This window comes from Nerophis ophidion, linkage group LG01, assembly GCF_033978795.1.
Source record: "Nerophis ophidion isolate RoL-2023_Sa linkage group LG01, RoL_Noph_v1.0, whole genome shotgun sequence".
NCBI lineage: Eukaryota > Metazoa > Chordata > Actinopteri > Syngnathiformes > Syngnathidae > Nerophis > Nerophis ophidion.
In genome coordinates, this window is record NC_084611.1 from 50771696 (window position 1) to 50788767 (window position 17072).

Below are 17072 nucleotides of genomic sequence, written 5' to 3' on the forward strand. Positions count from 1 at the left end.
TGCTTGCTAGACCTGCTAACTAGCACGGGAATACTTCGACGGCTACATCCAGCGGCCTGTGAAGCAGGGGAGTATAGGAGCAGCGGGGGCCGTCTACGGAGCAGACGCCAGCGGTGTGATCGGAAACGCGGATGCTGAGCGGGGCTAAAAACAAAGCAGAAGGCTAATCCCCACAGAACACCACTTCCCTCCATCCTGAAGCCGGATTTAAATGGAAGATGCGAGACTACTGGTCTGGGTAAGGAGTCAGTTAAATTAGAACAAGTTTTTTCTGCTTTGATTGTTTCAGAGTTGGACATGCGTTCTAATGAGGTGGCTAACTATGATGCGTGCAGTTTATCAAAGCAACAAACAAACAATCGGAAAATTCCCGTCGTATCAATTCCTAGATATGGTCGTAATTATACTAAATGCACTGGGCATAATAAACACAACATTATTAATATTGCTACTACGGATAATTTGATCAAAAATTCCCTAAAACAGCCCACTACCTATAATATAGGTTTTTTAAACATAAGATCATTGTCTCCCAAAACGTTGTTAGTTAATGATATCATCAGAGACAACAATCTTAACGTCATTAATCTCAGCGAAACCTGGCTTAAACCAAACAACTTTTTTGCGCTAAATGAGGCATGTCCTCCTAACTTTACACATGCGCATATTGCCCGTCCTCTTAAAAGGGGTGGGGGGGTCGCATTAATATACAACAAAAACTCTAACCTTAGTCCTAACATAAATAATAAATATAAATCGTTTGAGGTGCTTACTAGGAGGTCTGTCACACCGCTGCCTCTACACCTGGCTGTTATCTACCGCCCCCCAGGGCCCTATTCGGACTTTATCAATGAATTCTCAGAGTTTGTTGCTGATCTAGTGACACACGCCGATAATATAATCATAATGGGGGACTTTAATATCCATATGAATACCCCATCGGACCCACCGTGCGTAGCGCTACAGACTATAATTGATAGCTGTGGTCTCACACAAATAATAAATGAACCCACGCATCGCAACGGTAATACGATAGACCTAGTGCTTGTCAGGGGTATCACCGTTTCCAAAGTTACGATACTCCCGTTTACTAAAGTATTGTTCGATCATTACCTTATAAAATTCGAGGTTCAGACGCATGTTCGTCAAACTAATAATAATAATAACTGCTATAGCAGCCACAACATTAATACGGCCACAACGACAACTCTTGCTGACCTACTGCCCTCGGTAATGGCACCATTCCCAAAGTATTTGGGCTCTATTGATAACCTCACTAACAACTTTAACGACGCCCTGCGCGAAACCATTGATAACATAGCACCGCTAAAGTTAAAAAAGGCTCCAAAAAACCGTACCCCGTGGTTTACAGAAGAAACTAGAGCTCAGAAATTATTATGTAGAAAGCTGGAACGCAAATGGCGCACGACTAAACTTGAGGTGCACCATCAAGCATGGAGTGATAGTTTAATAACTTATAAACACATGCTTACCTTAGCTAAAGCTAAATATTACTCAAATCTCATTCACCGTAATAAAAACGATCCTAAATTTTTGTTTAGTACGGTAGCATCGCTAACCCAACAAGGGACCCCTTCCAGTAGCTCCACCCACTCAGCTGATGACTTTATGCAATTCTTTAGTAAGAAAATTGAAGTCATTAGAAAGGAGATTAAAGACAATGCGTCCCAGCTACGACTGGGTTCTATTAACACTAATACGATTGTATATACGGCGGATACTGCCCTCCAAAATAGTTTCTCTCGTTTTGAGGAAATAACATTAGAGGAATTGTTACAACGTGTGAATGGAATGAAACAAACAACATGTTTACTTGACCCTCTTCCTGGGAAACTGATCAAGGAGCTGTTTGTATTATTAGGTCCATCAATGCTACTAAATATTATAAACGTATCACTTTCCTCGGGCACTGTTCCCCTAGCATTCAAAAAAGTGGTTATTCATCCTCTTCTTAAAAGACCTAACCTCGATCCTGACCTCATGGTAAACTACCGACAGGTGTCTCACCTTCCCTTTATTTAAAAAATCCTCGAAAAAATTGTTGCGGAGCAGTTAAATGAACACTTAGCGTCTAACAATCCATGTGAAACCTTTCAATCCGATTTCAGGGCAAATCACTCCACGGAGACAGCCCTCGCAAAAATGACTAATGATCTATTGCTAACGATGGATTCTGATGCGTCATCTATGTTGCTGCTCCTCGATCTTAGCGCTGCCTTCGATACCGTCGATCATAATATTTTATTAGAACGTATCAAAACACTTATTGGTATGTCAGACTTAGCCCTGTCTTGGTTTAACTCTTATCTTACTGATAGGATGCAGTGTGTCTCCCATAACAATGTGACCTCGGACTACGTTAAGGTAACGTGTGGAGTTCCCCAGGGTTCGGTCCTTGGCCCTGCACTCTTCAGCATCTACATGCTGCAGCTAGGTGACATCATACGCAAATACGGTGTTAGCTTTCACTGTTATGCTGATGACACCCAACTCTACATGCCCCTAAAGCTGACCAACGCGCCGGATTGTAGTCAGCTGGAGGCGTGTCTTAATGAAATTAAACAATGGATGTCCGCTAACTTTTTGCAACTCAACGCCAAAAAAACGGAAATGCTGATTATCGGTCCTGCTAGACACCGAACTCTATTTAATAATACAACTCTAACATTTGACAACCAAACAATTAAACAAGGTGACTCGGTAAAGAATCTGGGTATTATCTTCGACCCAACTCTCTCCTTTGAGGCACACATTAAAAGCGTTACTAAAACGGCCTTCTTTAATCTCCGTAATATCGCTAAAATTCGCTCCATTCTTTCCACTAAAGACGCTGAGATCATTATCCATGCGTTTGTTACGTCTCGCCTCGACTACTGTAACGTATTATTTTCGGGTCTCCCCATGTCTAGCATTAAAAGATTACAGTTGGTACAAAATGCGGCTGCTAGACTTTTGACAAGAACAAGAAAGTTTATCAATCAATCAATCAATGTATTTATTTCGGCAATCTTCACATAAAACAAAGAACAACAACAAGAAAAGAAAAAAAAAAACAAACAAAAAAAAAAAACACTCATTTGTGCAATGATTGAGCCGAAAGGGTGTAGGTTGAAGCAACGCTTATATAAACCTACCCCATCACAACAAGAACAAGGTTCAAAATATATAAAATCTAAAACATGCTTCACTTATATTACTTTTTTTTTTTTAAACAATATATAAGCAACATATATGTAGCACACATCTCATATACACAGTTTAACATTTAAATCAAACATATACATTTGTACACTTATATATATATATATATATATATATATATATATATATATACACACACATATATATATATATATATATTATATATACACAATTCATTTAAATTCCATATAAAGTGGTAATATATACATTTTAATATAACCTATATGTATAATTATGAAATCATAAATTGTATTTATATACATATTATATATTATTGTCTTTCTAAAACAATGTTTGCTCTTCTTTCTTATATTTACTAATGATAAATGATTTAAAAAGCTTTTTAAACTGGTTTATGTTGGTGCTGTGTTTTATTTCATCCTTTAAACAGTTCCATATTTTAACCCCTGCTATTGTTATACTCATTCGTTTCTGCGTTGTTCTACAATATTGGATCTTAAAAAGTAGTTCTCCTCTTAAATTATAATTCCCTTCTCTTTGTAAAAATCTTCTCTGTAACCCTGTTGGAAGTAAATGTTTACTTGCTTTATAAATCATTTGGGCAGTCTTGAGTTGGATGAGATCTGGTAGTTTTAAATCAAATGTTTTTATAAATAATCCATTAGTGTGTTCTCGGGGTCCTGTGTTATGTATCAGTCTGATGGCCCTTTTTTGCATTATGAATAGTGGTTGGATGTTCGTCCTGTATGTATTTCCCCAAACTTCTAGACAGTAACTCAAATATGGTAAAACAAGTGTACAATAAAGAGTGTGTAATGTTTTTTGATTAAGAATGTGCCTTGTTTTACCCAGGACAGCAATACTTCTGGCCAACTTCCCTTTGATGTATGTAATGTGTGACTTCCAGCAGATCCTGTGGTCCAAGATCACACCCAAAAATTTGATTTTGTTTACTCTTTCTATACTAACATTGTCCATATACAATTTTACATCTATATCATTTCTCTTATTTCCAAATAACATAAAGTTAGTTTTATTTAGGTTTAATGATAATTTATTAGCATCAAACCATTTTTTTAGTTTATACATCTCCATGGTGACGGTCCTCAGGAGCTGCTGCAAATCCACATCAGAACAGAGTACATTGGTGTCATCCGCAAATAACACATATTTAAGGTTTTCAGTTACTTTACAAATATCATTTATATACATGATGAACATCTTGGGCCCTAAGACTGACCCCTGTGGTACCCCACATTTAATATTTAACCAACATGATTTTTTTTGTTATATCTGTACAAACTGCTTTCTATCAGATAAATAACTTTTTATCCATTCCAGAACAATACCCCTAAAACCATATTTTTCCATTTTTCTAATAAGAATACTATGGTCTACTGTATCAAAAGCCTTCTTAAGATCTAAGAATACTCCTATTGTATATTTATTTTTATCAATACTATCAGTTATTTCTTCAATTAAATCTGTTAATGCTTGTGCTGTTGATCGATTATTCCTGAAACCATACTGCCTATCTGTTAATAATTCATTTTTTTCTACAAAGCCATCGAATCTATTTATAAATATTTTTTCCAATATTTTGGAGAACTGTGGTAATATTGAGATTGGTCTGTAGTTTGTGAATAAGTGTCCGTCTCCCGCTTTGTGAATAGGAACAACTTTTGCAATTTTCATTAGTTGAGGAAATACTCCCATTTCAAATGAAAGGTTAAATAGATACGCTAATGGAGCACTAATTCCATCCATCACATACTTTAAAGTTTGCATGTCTATATCATCCACATCTTTGCTTGTTTTGTTCTTAAAACTTTTGACTATGTCCCTAATTTCTCTTTCTACTACTGGTTTTAAAAACATTGTTTTAGGGTTTGGGTTGATACAATCTGCTGCATCTATTTTTGTCCCTTCTACCTTTATCTCTTCTGCTAGTTTCGGTCCAATATTTATAAAATAATCATTAAATGTATTTACTATCACCTCCTTATCCTTAATCATGTTGTTATTTTCCATAAAGTATGGTGGGTATTGATTATCATCAGTTTTATTTCTAATAATACCATTTAATATTTTCCATACACCTCTTATATTATTCTTGTTATATTCCAGTTTAGTTATATAATAATCTTTTTTACACATTCTGATTATATTGATTAGTTTATTTTTATATTTTTTATATTTATTTTCATTTACTAAAGTTCTATTTTTTATAAATTCCTTATATAAAATATTCTTTTTTTTACAGGCATTTTGGAGTCCTTTAGTCATCCACGGTTTAAACTCGCCGTAGTTTGACTTCCTTTTATAATTTACTACTGGACAATTTCCATCATATAGTATTTTAAATGTGTTTTAAGAATTCTTCATAAGCTGTATTAACTTCTTTTTTATCATAAATAGTATTCCAATTTTGCTTTTGTAGTTCATTCTTGAATTTGTTGAGCGTTTTCTCTGTTATGATTCTTTTATAGACAGTTTCACATTCATTCTTAATTTTAATTTTACTGGCACAGTTGTAGACCACAAAGACTGGGAGATGATCACTTATATCATTTATCAAGATTCCACATATTAGGTTGTCATCCATTATATTGGTAAATATATTGTCAATTAGGGTGGCACTATGTGATGTGATTCTTGTTGGTTTATTTATCAAAGATATCAAACTCATACTGTGCATTGTGTCTATAAATTCAGCTGTTTCTCTATTGCTACTTGTATGTATTAAGTCAATGTTAAAGTCTCCACTAATAAATATTTCTTTGTTATTCAACTTATAAAATAATCCTTCCATAGCTTTGGTGAAGGTTTCTATTTTGGATCCCGGAGTTCTATATATACAACTAACTAGGATATTTTTTCTTCCTTCTCTTATAATCTCTACCGTTATACATTCCATTACTTGTTCAATGATAGATGTCATATTTTCAACTTTAATAAAGTTTAGATTTTTATCAATATAGAGTGCTACTCCTCCTCCCTTTTTATCTATTCTATCCAAATGCACAAATTCATATCCATTCAGACCAAAATCTACACTTTTTTCTTGAGTTATCCAAGTTTCTGATATTGCTATAATGCTAAAAGGTTTTACAAATTGACTTAAAAATTCCTTTATATGGTGAAAGTTTGCAGACAGACTTCTACTATTATGTATAATTGTTAATTGGTTACTTAATTTTATACTGTCATTATATTGTTCATCTGTATAATATTTGCAATTCATTGCTATGCCATTGAAGACATTTTTTTCAGGGTCTATATCGTTTTCAAACATAGTGCAAAGTTCATATTTCACTCATTCATTTGCTGTTATATTAACATTCAATTACCAAGTTGGCAACATGATTTCTGGTTTCATCATTTGTACTTTTCAAGCTCCCCCATTTCTCTGATTACTAGAACCTTTGCTTCTTCAGGCGTGCCCTGTAGTTTTATCCAGACTTTGCAATTCCGTGTCCACGTGGACTGAATTTTCCCTTGTTTCTTTAGGGCCCTAGCCTGTCTTGCTATGTCCGAGTTTTTTTTTGTTAAGTGCTCATTAATGTACACTGCCGTACCTCTTAATTTTTTAGACTGTCTCAAAAGATCAGTTTTTACTTTCCTGTTCGTAAACCTTATAATAATTGCTTGTTTTGCCAAGTTATCCCTTCGAGGGAGGGTATGACAGGCAGAGATAGCATTACTGTCTATTTCAATGTTCTTAGACTGAAAAAACTGCAGGACCTGTTGCTCCAGGTTTTCTAGCTCCGTCGTGGACTCATCCCCCCCATTCTTTTCACCTGCAGTTTGATCACATTACGCCTGTACTGGCTCACCTGCACTGGCTTCCTGTGCACTTAAGATGTGACTTTAAGGTTTTACTACTTACGTATAAAATACTACACGGTCTAGCTCCATCCTATCTTGCCGATTGTATTGTACCATATGTCCCGGCAAGAAATCTGCGTTCAAAGGACTCCGGCTTATTAGTGATTCCCAAAGCCCAAAAAAATTCTGCGGGCTATAGAGCGTTTTCCGTTCGGGCTCCAGTACTCTGGAATGCCCTCCCGGTAACAGTTCGAGATGCCACCTCAGTAGAAGCATTTAAGTCTCACCTTAAAACTCATTTGTATACTCTAGCCTTTAAATAGACTCCCTTTTTAGACCAGTTGATCTGCCGTTTCTTTTCTTTTTCTTCTATGTCCCACTCTCCCTTGTGGAGGGGGTCCGGTCCGATCCGGTGGCCATGTACCGCTTGCCTGTGTATCGGCTGGGGACATCTCTGTGCTGCTGATCCGCCTCCGCTTGGGATGGTTTCCTGCTGGCTCCGCTGTGAACGGGACTCTCACTGCTGTGTTGGATCCGCTTTGGACTGGACTCTCGCGACTGTGTTGGATCCATTATGGATTGAACTTTCACAGTATCATGTTAGACCCGCTCGACATCCATTGCTTTCCTCCTCTCCAAGGTTCTCATAGTCATCATTGTCACCGACGTCCCACTGCGTGTGAGTTTTCCTTGCCCTTATGTGGGCCTACCGAGGATGTCGTAGTGGTTTGTGTTGTGGTTTGTGCAGCCCTTTGAGACACTAGTGATTTAGGGCTATATAAGTAAACATTGATTGATTGATAAGTGCCGGAGTGAGAAGAGGTTTCAAAATAATTAACGCATGCTTACTTTTACCGCATGCCTTTGGTAAGCGCAGGAGTGAGAAGAGGTTTTAAATTAATTAGCACCCCCGGTATTAAATATTACAGTGTTTCCCACAGGTCAGGCATTTATTTGTGGTGTGGTCGGGCGGCGGGTGGCTTGGGGGGACAGTGGCGGCGGCGATGACCAAGAAGAACACGGAGTTGGGATATCATTACAACACTTTATGTACATATTTATATACATAATTATATAATATTTACATATTTATATAATATGTACCTACAAGTTCCATTCACAGACAGAGTCCCATTGCTTTTATGAGCGGTCAAGCGAGTCAAAAGCCGGAAAAAAAAAAAGTTTTTATTTAATTTTTTTAGTGTTTTTTTTTATATTTGTGGCGGCCATAATTCTTTTATGGCGGGACGCCACAAATAAATGAATGTGTGGGAAACCCTGTATTATGAAGGTGTCTGTTACTACATTATATATATATACTGGCAGTGTGTATATTGTACATATTACATATTTTGAAGGTGTCTGGCAGTGTGTATATTGTCATGAAGGTGTCTGTTACTACATTGTATATATATATATATATATATATATATATATATATATAAATATATATATATATACTTGCAGTGTGTATATTGTACATATTACATATTGTTGTGAAGGTGTCTGTTACTACATTATATATATGTGTGTATATATATATATATATATATATATATATATATATATATATACTTTCAGTGTGTAAATTGTACATATGACATATTGTTATGAAGGTGTCTGTTACTACATTATATACTGTATATGCTTGCAGTGCGTATATAAAGGATTGATGGAGGGTTTTGAAGTTGTCTTAGACTTTGAAGGCTACAACAATGATTCCCATTAGACGCATCTTTCAAGTGTTTTATTTTTCTATTATTAAAAAAAAAGAAGACTGTTGTTCTTGTCCCTCATAATGATTGTAAACAATAAGCACAATTAAAAGGAAAAAGTGCAGTTCCCCTTTAACTTTTAGATGTGCAGGATCAGCTACTGTGTGCCTGTCAGTGTGTGAGTAATATGTCTAAGATGTGATTGTGAATGTCTTTCAGATGAGCAGCTGCTGTATTTAGACCCGCACTACTGCCAGGCCGTTGTGGATGTCACTCATGTCAACTTCCCACTGGAGGTCAGCAGCACCCAAGCACCCCATCTGACCTTGTCCCCCCATGACACTCAGACACTGTGACAATGTGACATTCTGGCTCACTCATGTGTGACCTAGCAGATCACGAGCGCAATGTGGAGATTTTCCTAAATAGCTTCTTTTACTTTCAGTCGTTCCACTGTAGTTCTCCCAAAAAGATGCCCTTCACCCGAATGGACCCCAGCTGCACCATCGGCTTTTACGCCAGGAACAAGAAAGACTTTGAGTCTTTGTGTTGTGCAGTTACTTTGGTGAGTTGCACCGCCTCTCACTCCATTACACATCACACATGCACTACACTACAAAATGTGAGTTTTATTTGAAATGTTTAATAGTCAGACTTTTTCTGTCGTCTCCAGGAACACTTTATTTACTTTTTTTTCCCCCACCAATCACTGTTTGTCCAGTACTTTTCAGGTTAAGTTAAAGTTAAAGTACTAGGGGTGTAACGGTACGTGTATTTGTATTGAACCGTTTCGGTACGGGGGTTTCGGTTTCCACACGGACATATTACAGTTGTTATAAAAATTATTCAACCCCCACACAATTTTGGTATTTTAGCAAGTTGGACATTTATTCCATATTTTGTTTATAGTCATATCAAATAAAGATGCATTAAATAGACAAATGCAACTTGAATTACAACATTATATTTTGTAACATACCAAACAGTGTTATTTCTCTTAATATCTCATTGACCAAATTATTCAACCACTTGAAGATCATGACTCTTAAGAACAGAATTTGAATAAGGTCTTTTCAATCAGGTGTTGAAAACACCTGTAGATGTGATTAGAACCATAACGAGCAACAATTAAACTGATTGAAAAAGACTGTGACGCTCAGCTTCCTGTAGATAGTCAAGGTGTATTTGCAACATGGTGAAGTCCATTGAGTGGTCAAAGAAGTCAAGAGAGGAGGTAATTTCTCTTCATAAGAAGGGATATGGATATAAGAAAATAGCAAAGACATTACACATTCCAAGAGACACAGTTGGGAGCATAATTCGCAAGTTTAAAGCTAAAGGCACAGTGGAAACACAACCTGGGCGTGGTAGAAAGAGGATGCTGTGTGCAACTGACGTCCGGTATTTGAAGCGTACAGCGGTGAAAAACCCCCGGGTAACAGCTGAGGAACTACAACAGGACATTGCAGAGGGGGGAACGCAGGTTTCGTCCCAGACAATAAGGCGCGCACTACGAGATGAAGGCCTCCATGCCAGAATTCCCAGGTGCAACCCACTTCTGACTACCGGGCAGAAGAAAAATAGACTCCAGTATGCCAAAAATCATCTGGACAAACCCCAAAGGTTTTGGGAAACTGTTCTATGGAGTGATGAGACAAAAGTGGAACTCTTTGGGCCTATGAATCAATGTTATGTCTGGAGGACAAAAAATGAAGCTTACAAAGAGAAGAACACCTTGCTTACTGTTAAGCATGGTGGGGGGTCAATCATGCTCTGGGGCTGTTCCTCTGCCTCAGGTACCGGGAATTCCCAGCGCGTTCAAGGCATTATGAATTCTATTTCCTACCAGGATATATTAGCTGCAAATGTCATGAAGTCAGTGACGAAGCTGAGGCTTGGGAGACGTTGGACCTTCACACAGGACAACGATCCCAAGCATACCTCCAAATCAACATCAGAGTGGTTGCAGAAGAAGGGCTGGAAGACTTGAGTGGCCTTTACAGTCGCCCGACCTAAATCCTATAGAAAACCTGTGGTGGGACTTGAAGAAGGCAGTTGCAGTACGCAAGCCCAAAAATATGAATGAACTGGAGGCCTTTGCCCAAGAGGAATGGGCTAAAATACCTGTAGATCGTTGCAAGAAGCTTGTGTCCGGTTATGTATCACGTTTGAAGGATGTAATTACTGCATAAGGGTGTTCTACTAAGTACTAAAGATGCATGTAACTAGGAAGTTGAATAATTTTGTCAATGAGATATCAAGAAAAATGTCCTTTTTTGATATTTTGTAAAATACAGTGTTACAATTTAAGTTACATTTGTCTATTTGACACATCTTTATTTGATATGACTATAAACAAAATATGGAATAAATGTCCAACTTGCTAAAACACCAAAATTGTTTGGGGGTTGAATAATTTTGATCACAACTGTAAGTAGCGCACCGCACGTTGTGTAAACAATGCACACTGAGGCACAACATACGGGATCCTAGCAACGACAGGGCTAGGATAGACTGACCATACGTCCTCTTTTCACCGGACCCGTCCTCTTTTGCGGGGCTGTCCGGGCGGAGTTTCCTAAATGCCTCAAATAGGGTTGCATGTATTTTCAATGTACATTCAGGGTTAAGAAGGGGTTAAAAACACAACAATTTGTGCACGCAGCAACGTTGGTGAGGGAGGGGCAGAGACAGAGAGAGCGAGAGAGTTATGATAAACGCGCATGCGTCGCCAGGCTCTGCTTTTTATCCTTTGATTTATCAGATTTTATTTTTTATTATCTAAAGCAGGGGTGTCAAAAGTGTGCCCCGGAAACCATTTGCGACCCACAGCTAATGTTTTAAAGGCCCACGGCACATTCGAAAAAATGCTATTAAAATAAACAAACACATAACAAAAGTGAAATAAAAAAGCGTAAAGGTTAAATATAATTTAGAAAAAGTTTCAATGTTGACTAATAAAACAAAGCTGTTTTTTTTTTCTTTCAAACTGTCATTGCTCAAAACATAATATTGAATCAAAATCAATGTTATTATGAATTATTGACCTATCCAAGGTTCCCATTACTTCACGTCAAATATTCCACTAAGAAAAATATTTTTGGTGAAAGATTTTGCAAATTTGGTAAATAAGTAACCAAAAAATTTATATTTTGTTGTTTTCTTACTGTACTGAAAATGAACCGAACCGTGACCTCTAAACCGAGGTACGTACCGAACCTACATTTTTGTGTACCGTTACACCCCTATAAAGTCCCAATGATTGTCTCACACACACACACACACACACACACACACACACACACACACACACACACATTACGTGTGGCGAAATTATTCTCTGCATTTCACCCATCACCTTTGATCACCCCTTGGGAGGTGAGGGGAGCAGTGAGCAGCGGCGGTGGCCACGCCCGGGAATCATTTTTGGTGATTTAACCCCCAATTCCACCCCTTGATGCTGAGTGCCAAGCAGGGAGGTAATGGCTCAATGACATTATTGTCCCACTTTGCATAATCCGACATTATGCGCGTGTTTGTTCTTTTTTATGGATGCTATAGTAGTGACAAAGGTGATTAAAAAGGATAAAAAAAAAAAAAGCAAATATGTTTACAAAACAAATGATATTTTGTGGGCTTTTTAATCAGCAATTCCTATCAAACGAATTGAGGGCCACATTGCAATTATGGCTGCTTGTAACGGTTAATGTACATAAATATTTACATAATAGCCTCGTTGCACAATTTGCAAAATAAAAATAAAAATTCTCCAGTAATAATTTTTACTTACAGATTTACTTGCTTTGAAATTATAAATCAAGTTGACGAGCAAATATTTAATTATATATTTTTGATTAACCCAATCCGGCCTGCCACATCATTTCACGTGGCCTGCAAAAGCCTGGAAATAATAAGCGGTATTAAAGTAATTTATCTATTTTTTTTTTTTTTACTAACCGTATTATTTCATTCCGCTTTGACATTAAAAAAAATAAGTGTACCGCATGCTTATCTCTAATATGCATATCTGCATAGCTTTTAAACTTTAACATGATCTAATAATGCAACAAAATACTACATTATCACACATTTCACAATAAACACTTAATATATGCTTGACTTATGATTTCGAAGCCAAGTTATCAATGAAAGTGTACAACACTGTAAAAATGACAACATACTTTATGCTGAAATTCTGGCGACTGAGCTAACCTCCATCCATCCATTTTCTACCGCTTATTCCCTTTTGGGGTCGCGGGGGGCGCTGGCGCCTATCTCAGCTACAAACAGTTTTTCTTTTTTCTGTAAAAACAACTTTGGTACTGTTTGTCCATCTATAGTAATACACTAAGAAAACAGTAACCTTAGATTTTACGGTAAAATAAAAACTGGCAGCTCATTTGCTTGAATATTAATGTAAAAAAAAAAAAGTACAGTTTTTTTCATTCCATCTATGTTACGGTAAACTTCTGGCAACTGCCCTGCATTTTTACATTAAAACCAAAGTGTGTGTGTGTGTGTGTGTGTGTGTCTGTGTCTGTGTCTGTGTCTGTGTCTGTGTGTGTGTGTGTGTGTGTGTGTGTGCGTGTGCGTGTGTGTGTGTATCTATGTCTGTATATATATGTATATCTATGTGTACCCCGCTTTCCGCCCGAATGCAACTGAGATAGGCTCCAGCACCCCCTGCCACCCCTAAAGGGACAAGCGGTAGAAAATCGATGGATGTTTTTCAGGAGTTGGGCTTGGCCCCTTAGTTCCAGTGAAAGAAACTTTGCATGCTCCAGGATACAAAAACATTTTGGACAATTCCATGCTCCCAACCATTGTGGGAACAGTTTGGAGCGGGCCCCTTCCTCTTCCAACGTGACTATGCACCAGTGCACATAGCAAGGTCCATAAAGACGTGGATGACAGAGTCTGATGTGGATGAACTTGACTGGCCTGCACAGAGTCCTGACCTGAACCCGATAGAACACCTTTGGCATGAATTAGAACGGAGACTGAGAGTCAGGCCTTCTCGCTTTTGAAGGAATGGTGGAGAATTCCTATAAACACACTCGGCAACCTTGTGGACAGCCTTCCCAGAGGAGTTGAGGCTGTAATAGCTGCAAAAGGTGGACTGACGACATATTGAAGCCCATGGGTTAGGAATGGGATGGCACTTCAAGTTCACATGTGAGTCAAGGCAGGTGGCCAAATACAATTGGGGTTTAAATCACCAAAAATTATTCCATCTTATCAACATGATCCAAACTCTCCACAACGAGTTCTTTAACATTCATCATGGCTAACCCCTTGTGTCGTCCTCCCAGGCCCTGTCGTCATCCTCGGCGGAAAAGTACCCCATCTTCACCTTTGTGGAAGGCCTGGGTCAGGACTTTGGACTGGAGGGTCCCAGCAGTCACCACGGCGAGCCAGCGCCTCACATCCTGCCCCCGGGCAGAGCAAGTCAGGTCAGCAGCCGACGACGCAGCGATGACTTTGTCTTCCTGTGAGCGGAGGAGGCCGTCACCTGCGGGGAAGGGGTAGTACCACGTGACCTGGAAACACAAACTAGTTGTCTTCTATTTATTTTCACCCCTCACACATGATGGGTTCTATAAGATATCCAGGTATGAGGTGGTCCCTTTGGTGAGAACGGTGGTTAAGGCTGTGGAGGACAACAAGCACCTGTCCCAAAGTCCACTTGAATGGACTCTTGTCCTCAAAATGAACTGGTAAGGGACAGAATAGACCTTTCTAGTAGAAGGTGTACATTGTGTACGTGGTTCTTTGGCTATTTATCAGCGGAATGAAAGTGTGGCTGTGCACGTGTACATTGCTGTATTTCACTAAACTTTGGAGGGAAAAAAAGCTCTAAATGTCTGAACTGCTGTAAAGAAAAATGTAGTTCATAGTTTACTTTCTGTTTTTTTTTCCTGAACAATACTCACTTCCAACATTGGAAAAACTGTGGATAGTTATGATGCCATGTTCTGTCCAAATTAGTGCGATATCGCTGATTTTCTTTCCGATTCGATACCGAGTCAAATACAGGGTTGAACAGTATCGGCAATACCGATCCAATGCTTTGTGCATATACACCTAATGTGTCTGGTCAAATTTAGAAAGTTGTGTACTTTAAAACATTAACATATCGATCTTTTAAAAAAAAAAAAAACATTGGAATGTAATGAGAAAAAGCTGCATTTTTTTAAACTAATAATTTACTCAAGTCACCTATAACACTGGCTTTTTTATATATATATATATATATATATATATATATATATATATATATATATATATATATATATATATATATATATATATATATATATATATATATATATATATAGCTGAATTTCCCCCAGGGATCAATAAAGCACTTTCTATTCTATATACATATATAATGTATGTATATTTATATATTTGTGTGTGTACATGTATGTATGTGTGTATAAATATATCAACATACATATATATATATATATATATATATATATATACAGTGGGGCAAAAAAGTATTTAGTCAGCCACCGATTGTGCTACTTCTCCCTCTTAAAATGATGAGCGAGGTCTGTAATTTTCATCATAGGTACACTTTAACTGTGGGAGACAGAATGTGGAAAAATATATCTATCCATCCATCTTCTTCCGCTTATCCGGGGTCGGGTCGCGGGGGCAGCAGCCTAAGCAGGGAAGCCCAGACTTCCCTCTCCCCAGACACTTTGTCCAGCTCTACCCGGGGGATCCCGAGGCGTTCCCAGGCCAGCCGGGAGACATACTCTTCCCAACGTGTCCTGGGTCTTCCCCTTGGCCTCCTACCGGTTGGACGTGCCCTAAACACCTCCCTCGGGAGGCGTTCGGGTGGCATCCTGACCAGATGCCCGAACCACCTCATCTGGCTCCTCTCGATGTGGAGGAGCAGCGGCTTTACTTTGAGTTCCTCCTCGATGACAGAGCTTCTCACCCTATCTCTAAGGGAGAGCCCCGCCACACGGCGGAGGAAACTAATTACGGCCGCTTGTACCCGTGATCTTATCCTTTCGGTCATGACCCAAAGCTCATGACCATAGGTGAGGATGGGAATGTAGATCGACCGGTAAATTGAGAGCTTTGCCTTCCGGCTCAGCTCCTTCTTCACCACAACGGATCGGTAGAACGTCTGCAATACTGAAGACGCCGCACCGATCCGCCTGTCGATCTCACGATCCACTCTTCCCTCACTCGTGAACAAGACTCCTAGGTACTTGAACTCCTCCACTTGGGGCAGGGTCTCCTCCCCAACCCGGAGATGACACTCCACCCTTTTCTGGGAGAGAACCATGGACTCTGACTTAGAGGTCCTGATTCTCATTCCGGTCGCTTCACACTCTGCTGCGAACCGATCCAGTGAGAGCTGAAGATCCCGGCCAGATGAAGCCAACAGGACCACATCATCTGCAATAAGCAGAGACCTAATCCCGCGGCCACCAAACCGGAACTCCTCAACGCCTTGACTGCGCCTAGAAATTCTGTCCATAAAAGTTATGAACAGAATCGGTGACAAAGAGCAGCCATGGCGGAGTTCAACCCTCACTGGAAATGTGTCCGACTTACTGCCGGCAATGCGGACCAAGCTCTGACACTGATCATACAGGGAGCGGAACGCCACAATCAGACAGTCCGATACCCCATAAATGGATAGACAGCGCTATCGAATTATGCAAATGAAAGCTTTTTTTCCCTCGACATATCTGCTCATTTGGACAGAACACATCTGACTTTTTCATTATATTTTTAATAAGACGTCTACCACTGAAATGTTTGTTGTTGTTGCTGATTAAATTTCACTGAAATCACGCTTCGTCATCATCATCATCCTCATCATGCTGCCTCCTTTTGTTTTTCTCCTGCCATCACGTGAGTAAACAGAATATTCCATGTCAAACATGTTCAGAGTTTGATGATTGCCTAAAAATTATGTGGCGTCATAAACTCCTAAAAATGACTCCTGCAGGACTGCATATGTTTCAATATTATTCATATTTTCTTCTTATTTTATATATTTAGACCACCAAAAAAATGCACTTTCAGAGTAGTTTAACATTGTGGTAAATGTCCCAAAAATCTTAAAAAATCACACCCTGGTTCGAGTCCCACAAGTCGCGGGATTCCCAAAATGTCCAAAACGCGCCCAGCAAAGTCCCACGGGAAAGCAAAGGAGAAAAGTCGGCAAAAGTCCCAAAAATTTTCAAAAATCACACCCGCAATTGATGCCTGCGACATGTTTTTATAAAAAAACTGGCACAAGTGGCAAAAAAGACTGAGAAAGGTGAGGAATGCTCATCAAAGACTTATTTGGAACATCCCACAGGTGAACAG

General features: G+C 38.7%; 1 protein-coding gene across 3 annotated transcripts in view; it reads left to right on the forward strand.

Moving 5' to 3' along the window:
* Window positions 1-16550, forward strand: part of atg4da (autophagy related 4D, cysteine peptidase a) — a 41687-nt gene extending 25137 nt beyond the window's left edge. For all 3 annotated transcript variants that reach the window (XM_061906347.1, XM_061906356.1, XM_061906339.1), the window contains 3 exons: window positions 8946-9022; window positions 9172-9291; window positions 14039-16550. In XM_061906347.1, the coding sequence (XP_061762331.1) occupies window positions 8946-9022; window positions 9172-9291; window positions 14039-14221 (380 nt within the window). In that variant the 3' untranslated portion in view covers window positions 14222-16550. The remainder of the gene's footprint in view (window positions 1-8945; window positions 9023-9171; window positions 9292-14038) is intronic.
* The last annotated feature ends 522 nt before the right edge of the window (window positions 16551-17072 follow it).